The sequence below is a fragment of the Schistocerca piceifrons genome, chromosome 1 (assembly GCF_021461385.2).
Source record: "Schistocerca piceifrons isolate TAMUIC-IGC-003096 chromosome 1, iqSchPice1.1, whole genome shotgun sequence".
In the NCBI taxonomy this organism is placed as follows: Eukaryota; Metazoa; Arthropoda; class Insecta; order Orthoptera; family Acrididae; genus Schistocerca; species Schistocerca piceifrons.
The window spans coordinates 326,972,619-326,991,786 of NC_060138.1; the positions used below are offsets into that span (position 1 = coordinate 326,972,619).

Consider the following 19,168-nt stretch of genomic DNA (forward strand, 5'->3'; position numbering starts at 1 on the left):
TGTGTTGCAGGTACACAGTTATAATCCAATAGAAATAAGGACACAATGATTAGACACACAGAGACAATCCTACATAGCAGACTGTTGTAGCATAAAAAAAAAATCTTGGAAACTCAGTAGCACGCCATTAATAAAATAATTCAACAACAGGACTACCACAGCAGAAGACATGAAATTATGATGAATACATTGCACCTCCTCTCAGATAAAAACAATCACAACTGGCATGTATATACAAATACGTTAAGTTGACTTCCTCTGTGGAAACAGGATTAGAACAGAAAGAGAGTAAAAATAGGAGCAGCAAAACTGAGTTTCCTGTATAAGTACTAAATTAATGATGGATATGCCCATTAACATTTAATTACAAAACTGATTACTTGCAAATTTTTCATTAAACCACTGATGATGCTTTTATGCAAAAAAGGTGAATATAAAGGATCAATCAAGCAGTTACAAGGTGACAGTTTTCCCAACTGTATCAACTCAATAGCAGTTCACTGGGATTGCAAAACCAGTATTGTATCAAAATGGTTGTTCACTTTAAATTCTAAGCTTTGAATCGTTTGAACTTAGCTTATCAGTTTAACTATGGTTACTCATGGCAGGAGTCAGTTACTATGTAACAGTTATGTACCTGTAATCTTTACCTTGGAAAATTTATTGGTAAGAAAGTTCATTCTGTTACACTGCAAGAGCAGAAGAAACTTCCTGCGCTGGAAAGCCCATGCAAATACAAAAGTCACTTGTCATAACTTGTAGGAAGGAGTTGAAAATATGTCATATTAATAATTATGTATTTGCAAGCTGATTTTTGATGGCAGCATATTTCGTCAGATTAATTTCGGGCATTCACCCATCATCGGCAGTATCTTACATGCACTGCTTTTTAGCATATGCCAAAGACTATTTTTCATAATAATCATATAATAATATGATTATATGATTTATATATGCCTGTATGAATATAGAAAGTCTGTTCAAAGAGTTCTGGAACATTCATAATTTTGCACCGGTGGTGCGTTAGAGCAAAGTGCAGTTGGCATCTCTGCACATGCTTTTGTTTAATGTGTAAGTGCCAGAAATTTCATTGTTGTTGTTGTATGTCTGTTAGTTATTGTTATGTGCTGTATTAAGTAGAATGTTGTGTCACACAGTTTGCAAATTTCGAGATGGCAGAGTTAAAGGAGCAATACGTCTGCATTACGTTTTGCATTAAACTGAAGAAAACATTTACAGAGACACTTTAAATGATGCAGGAAGCCTACAGTGATAAACGCTTAAGCTGTATTCAGTGTCATGAGTGGTTCACATAGTTTAAGAATGGCCAGACAGAAGTTAAAGATGATCATTGCTCAGGATGCCCTTCGACGTCTACTGATGACGCTCATGTCAGCAATGTCAATGAAATTGTGCATGCAAAGTTTGTCCCATAGCTCATGAGTCAAGGCCAAAAAGACATTTGCCTCGCAATCTGTGAAGGGCTTTTGGATCATGCAAATGAGAGCGAGATGTTCCTTAAGAGAATCATAACTGGTGATGAGACATAAGCCTATGGTTATGACGTTGAGACCGAGGTTCAATCTTCAAAATGGGTCAGGAAGGGCTCTCCAAGACCAAAAAAAGCTTGTCAGATCAGGTAAAATGTTAAAACTGTGCTGATTGTTTTCTTTGACTTTGAAGGACTAGATCATCATGAATTGTGCCACAGGCACAAACTGTTAAGCAATGGTACTAATGCAAAGTGTTGTGATGCCTGTGCAAAAAGGCGAGAAGGAAACGGCCACAAACATTGCGAGACAATTCAGGACGCACCCATACATTCATCCCTGTTGGTGTGTGATGACCGCACAAAAAACAAAATCATTGTGCTACCTCACCCTTCATACTCTTTGAAAACTCTGTTGAAAGGACAAAGATTTGCAACGATAGATCAGATAAAAGAAAATTCACAGACAGCATTTCACGCGATCCAGCAAGAGCCATCCAAGACTGCTTCTGGAAGTGAAAATGGTGTTGGGAACGATGTATCAATTGTGGATGGGCGTTTTTCAAAGGAGACCATGCACAATCAGTAAAAGGTATGTGCAGCAGAAATTTGTGGACAAAGTTCCAGAATTTTTTTAACAGGCCTGCAATCAAGAAAAGATTTTTATGAGGATATGTAGTTGCCAATGGCAATTGATGTACAGCAATTGCCAATGACAACTACATATTCTCATAAAAATTCCTTGTACTGATTGCATGAATATGCTTACTTTAATCATATTATTATATGCTTACGATGACACATCATCTTTGGCATACACAAAATAGTAGTATATACAAGATACTGCCAATGAAAAACTACCACCAAAAAGCAGCTTATGTCAACAATATAATTATTAACATGACATTTTTGTACTTTTTCTCCAAGCTGCAGAGCACCAATGACATTCTGGTAGGATCATGAGTTATACACAAAATGTGGGTCTATAGTTAGACTGTCATCCACTTAACAATGTACAATTGCATAACAGTGATCTGATACTTCTCTTGAAATAATTTAAAACATTCCAAATATACACTGTTAGAACACAGGGTTAGCCTTAACTACGTTGTGCCAGATATGAAATCTAACTTAAGTTTAACTAAACGATAATCAAATTTCGTGAATGGCATGTAAACACATCTATGAAGAAAAAATCTACTTGTGAAAGGTCTCTTTACAGTATAGCTAACTCATTTGTTTTTAATAAGTTACAATTTACTTTAGATAGTAGTATTCTGCTCACAATCATTTAAACTAAACTTTGTAATCACAGTCAGCAAGGCTTCACATCCATGAGAAAAATATTTTCACTTGCTCTCAGAAACAATGAGCAACTGTCACTAGCAGTGTGGAGTGCCTTTACTGAAATAAGTTTCTCACATAATGATGAGGGGTAAGGCCTGACATAAACAGTTACAGCAAAGAAATGATAGTAACTGGAAAGGTCCAAGTATAAACAAATGACAGTAATTGGAAAGGAGCACCTATAAATAAATAAATCACTCACACTTTGATGTGAAGTTGGGTAATAGCATTTTAAAGATAAAATATGTGAATGACTACAAGCTGGTGAAAGTGTGTGGAATTATTTGACATCAAAATTGTATTTCAGTTAATTGTCGGTAGTCAAAGTACTCAGTTACTCTCTCTGTGTGTGTGTGTGTGTGTGTGTGTGTGTGTGTGTGTGTGTGTGTGTGTGTGTGTGCGGGTGTGTGCATGAACGCGCTCACACACACACACACACACACACACACACACACACACACACACACACACACACACAGCCACACAGACACACACACACTCTTCCACAACAGATGTACCAGCACAGTGGGCACGTATAACGGCAGTGCCTGCTCATGTGCTGATTCTTGTTAGGATTACCACTGAGCAGTGGATACGAGCATTTAAACAAAGAGGCGTTGCCTTCAGTGTAACTAATGAACTTGCATTTCAGCTGTCTAACTGAGTGCAGTCATTTACGTAAACAACTGTATCTGGCTGGACACCTCCGAGCAACACAAATAACTGATTCACTGGGAAAGATTAAGATCATGCATGTACAAAAGGCGTGTTACAATGTGTTTGTTGGTGTGTGTGTGTGTGTGTGTGTGTGTGTGTGTGTGTGTGTGTGTGTGTGAGAGAGAGAGAGAGAGAGAGAGAGAGAGAAACTGATGATAAGGTAACCTTGAAAAGATTGTATAAATAATTACCATGAATAGCTGCTAGATCAATGAGATAATTGCTACTTATTTAAGCTTCTCATTTGGGCTCTAAGACAGAGTGTATTCTGTTCCACTACAAGCAAAAGGTGATTGTCAGGAATGTAAGCCAGAATGTCTGTATCAGTGGCGCTAGATCCCTACCAGTAAACCACAGAGGCGATACGTATCACTGACGAAGGTTACTTCTACTTCAGGGTAGGCAAACCATGTGTACAGCCACAAACACAAAAGCACAACAAATTATTATATGGCCCTCAAAACCTGTTATACCTCTAAATAGTGACAGGAAAATTTTTATGTGAATCTGAAAGATAACCAGCGCTGTCTAAGAGGCTGTTTTCAAAATCACCAAGTATCGTTACTACATTCCCCAAAGAAATACATGTGTACAAAAATTACATAAAAACAGCAAATACAGAATCAACTAGCAGTTATGCAAGGTACATTATGTGATAGCGTAGATTTTCCCGGCGTATCAAATACTGATGATTTTCACAGGTTTGCAGCCGGGTTCCATCGTCCTGACGACAACACGATATTTCGGAGGACCATCTGGCCGCCATCTTCAGGTGAGATTGAGTGCACAATCACACCAGAACTGAAGAGACCTTGTGCACTCAATCTCACCTGAAGATGGCGGCCAGATGGTCCGCCGAAATATCGTGTTGTCATCAGGACGATGGAACCCGGCTGCAAGCCTGTGAAAATCATCAAGGTACATTATTATTGTTACAGTACTACACAGTTACCAGTTTTACATTTCATGTACCTAAATTTGTAAATTCAAGTAATTGTACTGTGAAACCAATTACATTCTATCTCCCTGCCCCCTTTCCCACTCTAGCAACGCTGTTGCTCTGTATAAGATGGCTTACCTTTTCTGAATGCAAAGGGCTGAGTATTGTTGTTGCTGGGTCTTCTGGTGTGTAATAGTCTGAATCTTCACCACCACCACCACCACCAGTACCAGCAACTACACATCCATCCATATCAGTGGGCAGAGCAGCATCACTTACAAAACCTTAAACATGTATGCAAGCTGAATACAGATTCAGAACATTTGAACAAATATTTAACACTCGCCATTCAAACAAGAAAACTGTTAAATGTGGCGTAGCTATGAGAACAAATGAAAAAACTGATGCCTAAAATCTAAACCATACAACTGCAGCCTCTTATTAATTTTTAAGCTTTTTTGTTGATTTATATATTTATTCATCAATACCATATATTTCTTGAAAGTTGTTGCTAAGAAAAACGGTCAGTACTATGACCAATTATATTATTTGTTTAAGAAAATTTTGCAACCACAAAGAATTCGTTTTAGTTATATAAATAAAAGAAAATTTACATGGGCTTCAGATATTGGACAGCGTGGATTGCACAGCACGCCATACTCCAGAACCTGTTATTTTAGTGATACAATAGCACATTCTTACAATAAAGGAAGAGCTGTATTTTGACATATCATATTTCTCATTAAATTTTTAATCCATAGATTGCCTTGTTATGTCAAAAAACTAAAATCAACTTCCATTACAGACAAGTACTGTGTTCTTATGCTTTATACATAGAGACTACCACCATCTCACCACATTTAAAGACACCTGCCTCCTAAAAAATTTCCCTGGATAAAAATATTTTAATGGCTTAATATGCCTTTCCTAAATAAAGCACTGAATTGCACATATAAACTTCCACTTACGCTACCATGCCAAAATAACTGTACATAAAAAACTACACCATACGAACAACCAAACAAGAAATGTCACTGTGAGACAAGAACATATAGTCATGAATGTTATCATTCTGCTAACATATCATATTTCCAGATTGTTATTTTCACAACTACAATTTATCTGGAGAAACTCATGTGAATATAGTCACAGTGCTGCAAGACTGTACTATTTACTGAAACAAACTATTGTGTGTACATCCTATGCATATATCATAAATGATGACTCAGGTAAATTGAAGTTCAAGGAATCTGAAAGAATTACAGAAGATATTTCTATCAGCGACATACAAAGTTTCAAACTCCCACACCTGAAACCACTATTAAAGATACAGAAGCCAGCAATTTAATTTTTAAGAATGTCTTAATTATAAGAGGCAATCAAAAAATTTCTGTTTGAAGGGCTTACAGTCCAGAATCCGTATAACCAACCAGACACAATCACTGTGAACACTGAAGCAAACATTCTCACCAACAAACCTTGTTGAAGATACCAATTTGGTAAAACACCGTGTCTTGCTGTGTGTAGAAGTCTGTAACAGCCTGCTGCACATCCTCGTCCGTCAGGAATCACTGACCTACGAAGGTCTTTTTTAGGGGCCTGAATGCATGCTAATCACATGGGTAAAGATCAGAACTATAGGACGGCACACAAGTGTCTCCCTCGTGCGTTGGTGTAACTTCTGCGTTACGACATTTGTGACAGGTGAGTGTTTTCTGTCAAATCGCGACCAGCATAGAACTTGGCACACCATTCCACAATGGTGGTTTTCAACACATGCTGTTCCACACGCATTCTTCATTCTCTGATGGATATCTACTGGTGTTTGTTCTTTGGCAGCCCAAACAAGAAAACAAAATGTTGGTCCTGTTTTGAGCATATTTGGTAATAATGTCACCAAAGTTCACAGTTCTGCATTTACCGCACACACATATGCTACAGCAATGCCCTCAAACTGGAACTTTTTTGATTACTCCTTATACTTCAGCTCCAGAAACTGTGATACATACATTTATGAAAAAAAGAAAGGACAGACAACCACTCACTATCAGTTGATTTAAGTAAAGGTTATTCACATGAGAGTGGAGGGGGAGGGAGGAGGAGAGACGAGGGAACGAGGGAGGGAGGTAGGGAGGGAGGGAGGGAGGGAGGGAGGGAGATTCCAGGGAAGTGGGAGTACAAAGTGTTCACATGTGAGGAAGGGGGTGATGGAGGAATCCAAATAGCATGGATACCATGGCAACTCTTAAAGGTATTGGTGGTATGGTGTTCAGCTGATTCAGAAACTAGATGGTTGATTTTGTGGTTTAAAGGCTGGGTGACGCTCATACGTGTGGGTAGAGAGTCGGTTAGTCATCATGTCCACATAGAAAGTTGCACAGTAATTGCAGCACAATCAGAATAAGGTGCAGCTGCTGCCATACTAGTATATCTTTAACTGCTACCAGAATGCAATAGGGGGTAGCAGACAAATGTTACGGGACAGGACTCGCATCTAGGTTATCGATAAGGATCATCCACATAAGGATCTTCTGGGATTCAAGGAAGCCAATGGAAATCATTTTATGGTTGATTCAATTAGTGGTGGTGATGGGTTCAACCACAATAAAGTGTGGAATCCAACACTGTGAATAGTTACCTGTCACAGGAATGGTGCTGCCCCTCTATTGACCAGAATTTGCGACACAACATCCTACACAGAGGGTACCTTTGTAGCATATATCTGTAGCCCTCGTGCCATTTCTTCCACTATGATTTTCCCTGTACATACGCATGATTGGCTCACACTCCAGTATATAAGGTAAATGGGAGTATTTTACCATCAGACTTTACAGCTAGCTCCAAAGATGGCTGAACAATTTACTGCCAAAATATGAGCAGAAGACGAAGTTTGGTTAGATTTGAATTCTTGCAGCTTTATGGAACCAAATAACACTGCTTTGGACGATGAGTGTAGGTATCTGGGTAGGATAACAAACGTTGCTCCAAGGATTTGTTTGATGATTTGGCTTTCAAAGGTGACATGCTTATGAGTCAATGTGTTGCTATTCAAAAGCATTAGGGGGGAGGTGGTAGTTTTGGTGCCTGGAGGACAATGGTCCACATAATATCCCATGGTAGCAATTTCACGGGAGTGGGAGCATGGCTGTACAGGGACATAGAATTTACACTGGCAAGCAAGGAATCTGGTGACAACAGGACAAAAAAATTTGAAAGACAGTACAGGAAGTGATTAATGTCTTAGATTTCAGAAGGGTGATTATGGACAATTTGTTTGAGACAATGGTCAACATGTTCTTAACAGTGCAGAATAAAGATATAAATTGAGACTATAGCAAATGAGAGAAACAGTGTTGTTATTGTTCATGATATACACTGGATGTCTATCCTGCGGGTCATCAAGCACATTTTCTCAAGTATTTCAGCAGATATTTACAATTTTGGTTTTGCATTTTGTAGTTGGAGTCAGCTCAAACAAATATTGCTCATCACCTCTTCATGTGATGCCCAGAGTCAACAGATAGTGTCATTTTGTTTCCCATTACAAACAAAATAATTTTTAAATTGGAATTTTACATATTTGATAGAAAACTTCCAAATTAATCTAGTCTGAAATTCATTTCATCAATATGTATTAACAGGGACAGTAAAACATGAAGAATAACCAGTGCTACAGCAGCAATTCAGTAGGGTTGCAAGCTTGACTGCAGAAGTCAGTGCGGGCCAGGACAGTGCTTTTGCTGCTAGAATACTGGTTATTCTTCGAATTTTACTGTCCCTTCAATACATATCAGTAAAATGAATATCAGATTAAACTAATCTGGGACTGCTCTATTGAATGGGCACATAAACTCCCACTTTAAAAATCATAAATACGTGGAAAGACCAATCACTTCTTGATACATGTTTCTTGATTAAGCACAGAAAACAGTATCAACCTCACAAAATATTTTGGAGAATGGATACAGAGTCATCTTAAGTTATTGTAATACCAGACTGAGATTCGCCAGAACAACTACAATGAAATGTAATTCATAAACGACAGAGATAGTAATATAAAATCCTCATTAAATATCACTTGCCACGCTTAATAATGGAAATTAGTGAAGTGTGAGATTGACATAAAGTTGTTCCTTATAGCCCATTAATGATGCTTCAGGAGAGGTTATGTTCCAGAAACAGTCAGGTGACATATTATTTTCTCCTGTATACATTTTGTGGTGTGACCATCACGGGAAAATTGTAGAAATCCAAGTTCACACCTAGAGTTTTACTGACATTCATTCTTCTCATGCACTATTTGTGAATGGAACAGAAAAAACAGTAATGACAGTGGTACCTGATGTATTCTTACACACACACACACACACACACACACACACACACACACACACACACACAAATCATACATAAGGCGGATCAGTAGCGAAACAGTGACACACACACACACACACACACACACACACACACACACACACAAATCATACATAAGGTGGATCAGTAGCGAAACAGTGAAGTTGGGGCTGGGGCAGCAGGTAAATGGCTGTTGTATGGGGTGGGAGAGGTGTTGCTGATGTTAGGATGGAGACAGGGTCAGGGGACGAAAACAATATTCTGAGAAGCTACTGAGTTATGCTCAATTTTTAGGATAGATCACAATGGTAATATTTGTAAGCAGAGATTTCTGGAAAGCTAGTGGAGACCACTGGTCACATAATCAATATGGTTAATGATGGTGTGATGGCAGTGAAGTACAGTATGTGGAAAGATTGCTGTGAATTCAATGACTGTGATCTTGGGATCACTAGGAAGTGATATGAGGAAGGAGGGAGACAACAGGTTGGAGGTGAGGAATTCCTAGATGATAAGTGCAATGTGTGTGTGTGTGTGTGTGTGTGTGTGTGTGTGTGTGTGTGTGTGTGGAGGGGGAGGGGGGGGGGTACCAGTGATGGAGGTAGGTCAGAACTGTTTGAGATATTGTTTAATGTGTGTTATTGGCTGGCTATGCTCTGTAGGATGAATAATGAAGAAATACTTGCACTGAAGGCAAAGAACAACAGAAAGCACATTCTTAACAAGTCTAGCCCAGAGCAGGCCTTTCGAGACAGACTTCTTCAGTAATTAGGTTCTTTTGGGCATACGTCAACACCAGTGTTGAGAGAATCTGATGACAGTTTTCAGTAATAATGCATCTTATGGAGGGTGAAGAAAGTTTCTGGGGATGTGAGAGGCAGAAGAGAGCAGTAAGATAGAAATCAGGAGATTGTGGGATGATGGATAGAGTGATGCATCTTTTTATGCATTGTTGTCCCCTCAGGGAAGAGTAAGAAATAACTAGGCTCATAGTGTTCCCTCATATGGCATTAAGAATGTTATTTCAGCTGCTGGAGAACAAGGATCTCTCTCTCTCTCTCTCTCAGAGATGTGATGCAGGAACTTAATACCACGGGGAAAGAATTCTGCTAAAGATATATGGAGTTAAATAAGACCTGGACAAAAAATTGTATCATTATGTAATACTAGAGTAGTTAGGGATATGGACTGATGGAAAGTCAAAATCTTTGTTAAAGAATGGGTAGCATCCAGTGACTAAAAATTTTTATGGTAAACTGTATACTTTTACAGTAAAGTGACAACTCACTGAATAGTAAAGGCACTGAATTTTTGATACACACACAAATATGATTGAAAACTCTGCTATCTTTCAGATGAATCCTTTTGAAGCTACAGTATACACACACACACACACACACACACACACACACACACACACACAGAGAGAGAGAGAGAGAGAGAGAGAGAGAGAGAGAGAGAGAGAGAAACATTTTACCAGCTGACAGTGTATTTAGATGTCAAGAAGTTCTGTGTGTGTGTGCGTGGTGGGGGGTGGGGGGGGGGGGGGGGAGGAGGGCAAAGATGCCTGTGCTTGTGTTCATGAACATGCTTGTGTGCGTATGCTAACTTAAAAAAAGAATTTGTCCACCAAAGTTTTCGGTTCTCTAGATGACTCAATATTTCTAATATTCAGTCAATTGTTATATTTATTCCCAAATTACTTGCATTTTACCACAACTTTTCATTCCCAAATTTTATGGTAATTCCATTAGGAGGGATACAAAGTGGCAGGCAGGAGTTTGGGAAGAGTGTATGGGACTAGAGTTTTGATAGGATGAAGGTGAGTCTTCTGAACTGGGAGGTGTATAATGATTAGTGACTCTCATGAGAATGATATGACACTGGTCGTGAAAGAGGAAACGAATATGAAAAACCAGCAATGGAGTTAATTTCAAACGAACTGATAATCTAAATATTATATACAAAAAGGACTCAAATTTGTAAGGTTGGGAGGGAAGGACAGAAGGTTAAAAAGAAATGTAAGTGAAGTTTGTATTCACAGGAGAGTTAAATGTGAAAATAAATAGATGGAAAATACAGGAGAAACAGATCCCAGTGATGAAACAAGAACTATGACAAAGGGTTCAAGATGATGCAGGATGGCAGCTGTTTGTGCAACTGGCTTTTAGAATATTGAGCAACCAAAGTTTACAACACTCTACCTGTGATAGGTGCAGCAGAGGAGGGTAAAGTTATAGAAGTGAAAAGGAAAAAAGAAGAAAGGAAGGAAGGCAAGCAGGAAGATTAGAGTCTAACGTCTCATTCACAATGAGATCATTAGAGATGGAAGAAACAAAGAAATTAAGATGTTTTGTTTACGTAATTCACTACAGTACTTCAATTACAAATAATGTTACACCATCTTATTTATAAACATAAAAATTAAATTTGAGTAATTTTGTTATTATGCCATAAAAAGTATAATGCAGCAAAGCAAACCCTAGAGCCAGCAGCTGCAGGAACTAACTAGGTCACATGACTCAGTACAGCCATGTTTCGGTATTTAAAAGAAAAACAGGAAAGTGCACACAATACATACACTATTAAAGATATGGATAAATGTGGTTTTGGGCAGAAAATTCTGTTACATTATGGACAGTACAAAGGAATAACAACTTTGTGAGAACTTCACAGCTAATGTCTCCCCCAATTCGATTTCAAGGCCAACAAAAAAGCTCTGACAAGGGAAGGGCACAGTGGTCAAACTGAATGATGATGAGTTTTAAGGTGCTAGGTTTCTTCACTCCAAAATCATTTGCCTGGTGGGACTTCGTTCAGGAGACAGCATCCTCAGAAGTTGGATGACATCAGTTTAAAACTCACTGAAATAACACTGAATATAGAAAAAGCATGGCAGCATAGTGCGTAAAGCTCCAGGCTTTCACACTGTGGGCCATGTTTTGATCCAGATCATATACGAATTTCAATTTTCTTTCCTCTTTTTCTTTACTTCCATCCTACTTTAATTTTTGGGAAGTGTATTCATTAAATTTGTTACAAAATAGATGATAAAGCAGTAAAATATTTTTTTTATTTCTTTAATATGCAGCAGGTGTCTACAAATTTTTAATTACATTATGATTTATAATTTCTAGAGTGATAGTCACCATAGGAACATTACTTAAAATAAGGGAAAGATTACTACTCAACCATAGCAGACTGATGCATGGAGCATAGACACACATAACTGGAAACAGCACTCACATTAGCTTTCAATCTCTTGTCCTTTCTCAATCAAAAGTACACGCATTCACACATGTAACCACTTTTTTTTTTTAAATTTAATATGGAGCATCTGCATACAAATTTATTTATTATTATGATTTATAATGTTTACAGTGAGGTAACCACCTACCTATAGCAGACTGATATGAGCAGTATAGACACATGTAACAGGAAACAGCATTCACACTGGCTTTTGAGATTTTGATCTTTCTCTAGCAACAGTACACACATTCACACATACAACCACACAGACAGCCAAATGCGCACTCCCATGGTCACGGTGGGACTGAGGATTGATTTTCGATTACTGACAGCAGTTGCCTGAGGCCTGAGTTGATGCTGCGGGAGGGGGGGGGGGGGGGGGGGACAAAAGAAAGGGTGACGGGAAAAAGGCAGGTCTTTGCACAGATAAGTCTGCAGTTGAACAACAAGATGAATGGAGTACACTTTCACTTTCTTCACCTCCCCATCCCTTTCCTCCTCTTCCTCTTCCTCTTCCTCTTTCTTTAACTTTTTTCACTCCGCCCTCTGCCACCCTCTGAACTCCTTTTGTCTTGCTGCATGGCCATGAAGTCATCTCTGCAAACACCTGCATCTTTCTCACTACCCCTTCTTATGGCCTTCCCTACCCTCTCCCCTCTTCTGTCAGCTCAGGCAACTGCCTTCAATAACCAAGTATCGACAAGTATCAGTGCACTTTTGGGCATGTGTGTTGTTGTGTGTGTGAAATTCCGTACTTTTGCCAGGAAAAGAGCAAGAGCTTGAAAGCTTGGGTGAATACTATTTCCTGTCACATGTCTCAACAAACGGTCCACTATAGGTTTTTTACCTATTGCTCCATTAAGGAAGTTCCATTATTATTATTCAAAGAAACGTTAGTAACATAAATTGTTCTTGTGTAATGAACAATGTATGATGGACACTTTGCCACAGTGACATTTATTTTTCAATAAATTTAAAGGGAAACTTATGTCATGAACTTCCTGTAATATCATTTTTTTTCTTCGCTGCTACAAATCAGCGTATACCCAGCATTTTGCACTACTAGCTGCTCCAGGCAAAAGATGTGCTTTGTTGGTTCTGCACATTTTCATAATTTTGACTGAGGTAAAATGACACCCAAGTGTTCACCTCTGGCACGTCTGTGTGTAAGTTGTCACAGAATCAGTTAACTTTAAGTAAAAAATTCGTGCAATTTGCCTTTTTATTTACATGTAAAAACCAACTTTGGAATTTTCCTTTGTATGAGATCATGTGTGCCAGATTTGTGTACTGATTTGAAATTCTAAATTCACATATTTTATTGTTTGTGTCACTTCTACATAATCTTTCATTATTTGTATCAATAGTTGTTTGTACAGTGATAAACTGTGAAATTTCAAACATTTGTGAGTACTGCGATAAACTTGTACTGTTATTGTCAACTGTAGGCTAAAACTTATTTGTGTTCTTTTACAATTTTTGAGAACAGTAGGCCTACCCTCATTGAAAACAATCATTTGCTAATTTCATTCTATAACTACATGAGAAATAGGTTATTTCTGAGAATTTTTGGACTCAAAACTATATTTTTGAAAATTTTCATAATTTTTTTTAAGTTACAGAAGTTGTAAATAATTTATTTCATAGCAAATCAGCGTCTGTAAATGATAATTACTGCCAAAGAATAGATCATCATGAATTTTGGCATATATGAATGCAAATACACAAATACTTTCGAGAATTTTCACAGGTTATCATTGTCCTGTGCATAAACTAATCTGTAGTATTAAACTGACATTTGTGGTTTAGTTACTGTATCAGATATTGTAATGAGCATATTGCATTACATTAACTTTCCTTTTCAAGAGGAGCATGTACTATCTATATTTATCGTAAATTTTCAAGTTAACTTCAGAAAGTTTTAGAAAACCAGTAATTTTTACCATATGTTTTTCTGCTGTCTTAATAGAAATCTTGTTTTGTGTTTTTTTGCATCAATTATTATGAGGAATTAGTAATTTTTTAGCTCAACTGATTAAAACATAGTCAGCAGGCTTAGTTTAATGTTCACTGCCCTTTAAAACACTGCAGCAGTCACAATGGGGTTAGTCAGCTGATATTCATAAGCAGCTGGAAGTTGCCCTGACTTCTGTCAAACTATTGGTAGCTGCTGCGAATCACTTTGTTGGAAGAGCTCCTGAGAATCATGTACCTGTAATACCAAAGGTTATTCTCTCCTGTGGATTCTGTCTCCTCTGGGGGAAGTATGGGACCTGTCATTACTCATCCACTTGACTGCAAGTGGCATGTCAATGGTAAATCTAGTCATCCTGTACAGGTTAGACAAGCACCAGGGAGGACTCAGGTTGTTATATGGATCCCCCAAAAAACAACAATTTCAAGGTGATGTCTTTCACTGAAACGGAAACTGAGCGAGAGAGATCACTTCACCTGTTTTGGGGAAACCTGCTTAGTCTCATGCCAAGAGGAAGGAAACACAAAAGAATATGGACCTACTAATCGTTGGCAGCTCAAATAAACAATGAATAATAGTACCCCTTACGGCAAAGGCAGCAAGGGACAGGAAGGGACAACAGGTGTACTCAGTGTGTATGCTTGGAGGCCTCATTCATGCTGAAGAAGCTATTTCAGCAGCCACTGAGGGAACACGGTGCAACACTGCTGGTTATGATGAACACTGGAACAAATTATGCCTGTCATCTGGACTCTGAGGTGATACATGGATCATTCCAGCACGGCAGAGACAGCTGATAAACCTTGCACATGGAGTTTCAACAAAGTTCACAATTTGCACCATTGTCCCCAGAACTGATTTTAGTCCTGTGTTTCTGAGTTGAGTGGAAGGACTGAACAAGAGATTTCAAGGGTTCCGTGAGCAGCAACACCGAGACTTCTTGGACTTGTGCCATAGTGTTGAGAGCTGTAGAAGTATCAGTGTAAGGTCCAAGAAAATGACTCCTAGAGGCAAGAGTATTAAAATCCTAGTAGTTAACTGCTGAAGCATTCACAACAAAGTGACAGAGTTTGAAGCACTCTGAAAAGCAGTGACGCTCACATAAGCTAGGTACAGAAAGATGGTTGAAACTGAAACTGATAACAGTGAGATTTTTAGAGAAAATTTAAGTGTTTACGAAAAGGATAGCTAGCAGGAAAAGGACATGGTGCATTTGTCACATTAGACAAGAAACTCAGAACCACCGAGACAGAAATTGAAACTCCATGTGAGATTGTGTGGGCAAGACTCAATGTTAGAGGTTGGCATAAAATGGTAATTGGATCCTTATATCGACCACCAAAATCACCTCCTGATGTAACTGAAAACTTCAGAGGAAACATCAGTTCTTTTGAACATAAGTTCCCCAATTATACTGCAATCACTGGAGGGGACTTCAATCATCCAAAAACCAATTGGAAAAATTACAGTTTTGTTAGTGGAGACCACGACACGGCATCCTCCGAAACATTACTAAATGCCTTCTCCCAAAACTACCTTCAGCATGTAGTTCGGAACAACAAGTAGATACGACCTCTTTGAGGATGTCTGTGTGCAAACTATTATAAGTGACCATGATGCAGTTGTGGCACCAATGATTATCAAAGTACAAACAACAACCAAAACAAGTAGCAAGATACAGTGAAATCCCACTTTTACACTATGTGTAGGATTACCCCTTGCATTTTCGCACTTTGTGTATGATATATGTACAGAACAGGCATCAAAAGTCTTGTCAGAGACTTTTTTATTATCTAATAAATGTTTATCATCTAATGAAAACCATTGATGCAAATGGAATTGGTAACTGTCTGGGAAGCAGAAACGTCTGACTTAATTTCAAACGTCATAATCGACGGCTTTGGAAAGCCTGCAGCTGTCATTCATTATTTAAATAATGAAATACTGCAGTAGTTACATATTTTTTAATGTTTAATGACACGTTTCAAAATTTTTTCTCATTGTCAAGGGCAAATATGTACATAAATATTTTGTGTGGTACTTGAGTACGTGTTATTTTCTGTCATGCACTGTAATTGTGTTTTTGAGGTTATCAGCCATCAGGTATTGTGCCTCCCCAGTTACGTAGAAAATTGACAATGAGAATAAATTCTTGAAACACATTTTGTTCAGCATGGAAAAAACATAACCAGTGTTGTGTTTAAACTTAAAACATTTGAGCAATGCAAAGCAAATGACGGTGTCAACTACAAGAGGCCAAACATCGAAACACATTAAATATGGTTCAACAAAGGTGTCACAATGTTCACTACAATCATGAAACTGCATTTGCGCAGTAGAATGTTTGGAAATGATTGTGAATGGTCATGATATCTTTACTCGAATGAGCCTAGTTACCCCCATCACCCATCACACCAAGTAGTGCTTGGCAGTAGTGGGAGATACAGCACAAATTGTTGTAACTTTTACACATTTACTGGTTCGAATCTGTTGAGTAGAGTGCCCTGGAGTCAAGAAACTTAACCATGTAATATTTTAAACACTACTGGACGGACAACATGCCAGCATCATTTTTTTTTCTCGACAAATATTTTTTCGTAATGCGGTTATCTCGGGAAAATTATAAATATGCTGATGCAAATTTGAGTTCAAACTAACACTGTGGACAGGAAATTGGACAGGAGCGATAAAAAATGTCGTAAACCGCGGGAAAACGCTGAGTCCGGGAATGTAAAAGCGGGGCTATACTGTAGTTCAGTAACAATATAAGGAAAAAGATAGATCATTACTCGCCATAAAGATGATACATTGAGTTGCAGACAGGAACAATGAAAAGACTGATATGCATTTAGCTTTTGGCAATGAAACCATCTTCAGTAAAGGAAACACACACACACACACACACACACACACACACACACACACACATTCATTCACACAAGCAAGCAGACAAGTATTATGACATTAGATTTTGTTAACAGGGTATCCATCACCCCAGGAAGAATAAAGGACAGACCAAATGAACAAATTAGAATTAATGAATAATTGACTCACTGAAAACACACACACACACACACACACACACACACACACACACACACACACACACACACAAACACAAACACAAACACACATATTAAATGCTTGTTAATATTAAACAAAATCAACTAAGAACTATCACAACACAAATCAACTTATTTCTTTCTTAAATTACTTGAAAGGTGTGATAATTGACATTATCTCAAAATAGTTACTTGTTGGCATGTCATTCGTTGTAGCTAGATCATCCTTAGTTCGCAGACTGTCAACATGAATGACTTCCTCTTCTTCCTCCTCATCTTCTTCTTCATCTTCATCATCCAAATTATTTCCAATTATTGAAACAGTAGTTGGTGGACTCACAACACCTGCCACTTCAAGTAAAGGTGAAAGCTTCTCTGCTTCACTATCATCATCAACGTTCTGCAAAGTACAAAGAAACAAAAATAAAAATCCAGGTAAAGGTCACACTTCAGATACTCTGATGAATTAGAAATTGAAAGGATCAAGTCACTACAGTCTCATTTAAAGCAGTTTCCATTTTACAGCTAGCGAGCTGAACTACTCCCGCCACAAATCCACCAACAAGAGTCTGGTGCTGTCAGCTTCTGTGCTGCCACTACTTCTGGGTAAAACATTGTGCCTGCCAGTTCTCAGTAAGTCATTGTGGTAAGAGATTCATGTAATGTTTAATTTTGCATTCCATACAATGTGTGGTGAAAGTAGCTGAAAGAGGGGCACACCCAGATTTCACTCCTTTCCAAAATGTTGGACTTCTTGTGGCTTACACAGGGTGCCAAAAACTTTGGGAACACGTTCCTTATACAGGAATAAGTAAAAATGCCTAGTAAACACGGGCTCTAAAATGTATACCTTATGAGGTATGAGCATCTGTTCATTTTCAATACTATGAAGCAGATCTCCACTAAGCCAAGGTTTTCACTTTCAATATTTTGGGAGGAGGAAGTGTTGGCCAAAAAAGGAAAAAATTCCTTGTAAACATGGGGTCTAAAATGCGTACTGTAAGAGCTATGAGCACTTGTTCATCTTCGGTAATGTGAAATACATACCTGCTAAGGTATGCATTTTACAGCCTATGTTTACTAGATATTTTTTGCTTGTTTTGGACCCTACTACCTCTTCCCAAAATATGAAAAGTAAAGAGTGGAAGAGATGTGTGTCATAGTATCGAAGACGAACAAATGCTCATATGTCTTAAGTTATGCACTTTAGTGTCCTTGTTTACTAGACTTTTTTCCTTGTTTTGCTGAAAAGATGGTGTCACTAAAGTATGCTGATTATTATTATTATTATTATTATTATTATTTTGGACACCCTGTGTAAGTCGCAAGTCAAACATTTTGGGATACCCTGTATACTGTCAGTCACATGAATTTCTGTGTTCTGTGAGAAATTATTTTGGTTTACAGAGAGGCAGGGCGGCAAGGGGGGGTGGGGGAGATAAAGAACCACCTCTTGTTCCTCTGAACAAAGTAGTGGAGTGCATGCAGCTGCTCTACAAGTCAGTGAACAGTTTTGTCATCTGAATTAGCAATATGTAAATTGCCAAAGAAGAATAGGAGCAGGTAGGTTAGAAAATTTAAAACGGGAAATGGATAGGTTAAACTAAGATATAGTGGGAATTAGTGAAGTTCGGTGGCAGGAGGAACAAGACTTTTGGTCAGGTGAATACAGGGTTATAAATACAAAATCAAATAGGGGTAATGCAGGAGTAGGTTTAATAATGAATAAAAAAATACGATTGCAGGTAAGCTACTACAAACAGCATAGTGAACGTATTATTGTGGCCAAGATAGACATGAAGCCCACGCCTACACGGTAGTACAAGTTTATATGCCAACTAGCTCTGCAGATGATGAAGAAATTGATGAAATGTATGATGAGATAAAATAAATTATTCAGGTAGTGAAGGGAGACGAAAATTAAATAGTCATGGGTGACTGGAATTCAACAGTAGGAAAAGGAAGGGAAGGATACATAGTAGGTGAATATGGATTAGGGCTAAGAAATGAAAGAGGAAGCTGCCTGGTAGAATTTT

The 19,168-nt window shown here is 38.2% G+C and overlaps 1 protein-coding gene across 6 annotated transcripts in view; it reads right to left on the reverse strand.

The window, feature by feature from the left end:
* LOC124782689 (probable E3 ubiquitin-protein ligase MGRN1) overlaps positions 1-19,168 on the reverse strand; it is a 180,477-nt gene that overhangs the window by 66,851 nt on the left and 94,458 nt on the right. For 3 of the 6 annotated variants that reach the window (XM_047253960.1, XM_047253963.1, XM_047253964.1), the window contains exons 11-12: positions 17,325-17,532; positions 4,632-4,777 (exon numbers count right to left, since the gene is read on the reverse strand). In XM_047253960.1, coding sequence (XP_047109916.1) covers positions 4,632-4,777; positions 17,325-17,532 — 354 coding nt within the window. The remainder of the gene's footprint in view (positions 1-4,631; positions 4,778-17,324; positions 17,533-19,168) is intronic. The other 3 variants (XM_047253962.1, XM_047253965.1, XM_047253966.1) reach the window with 2 other exon arrangements.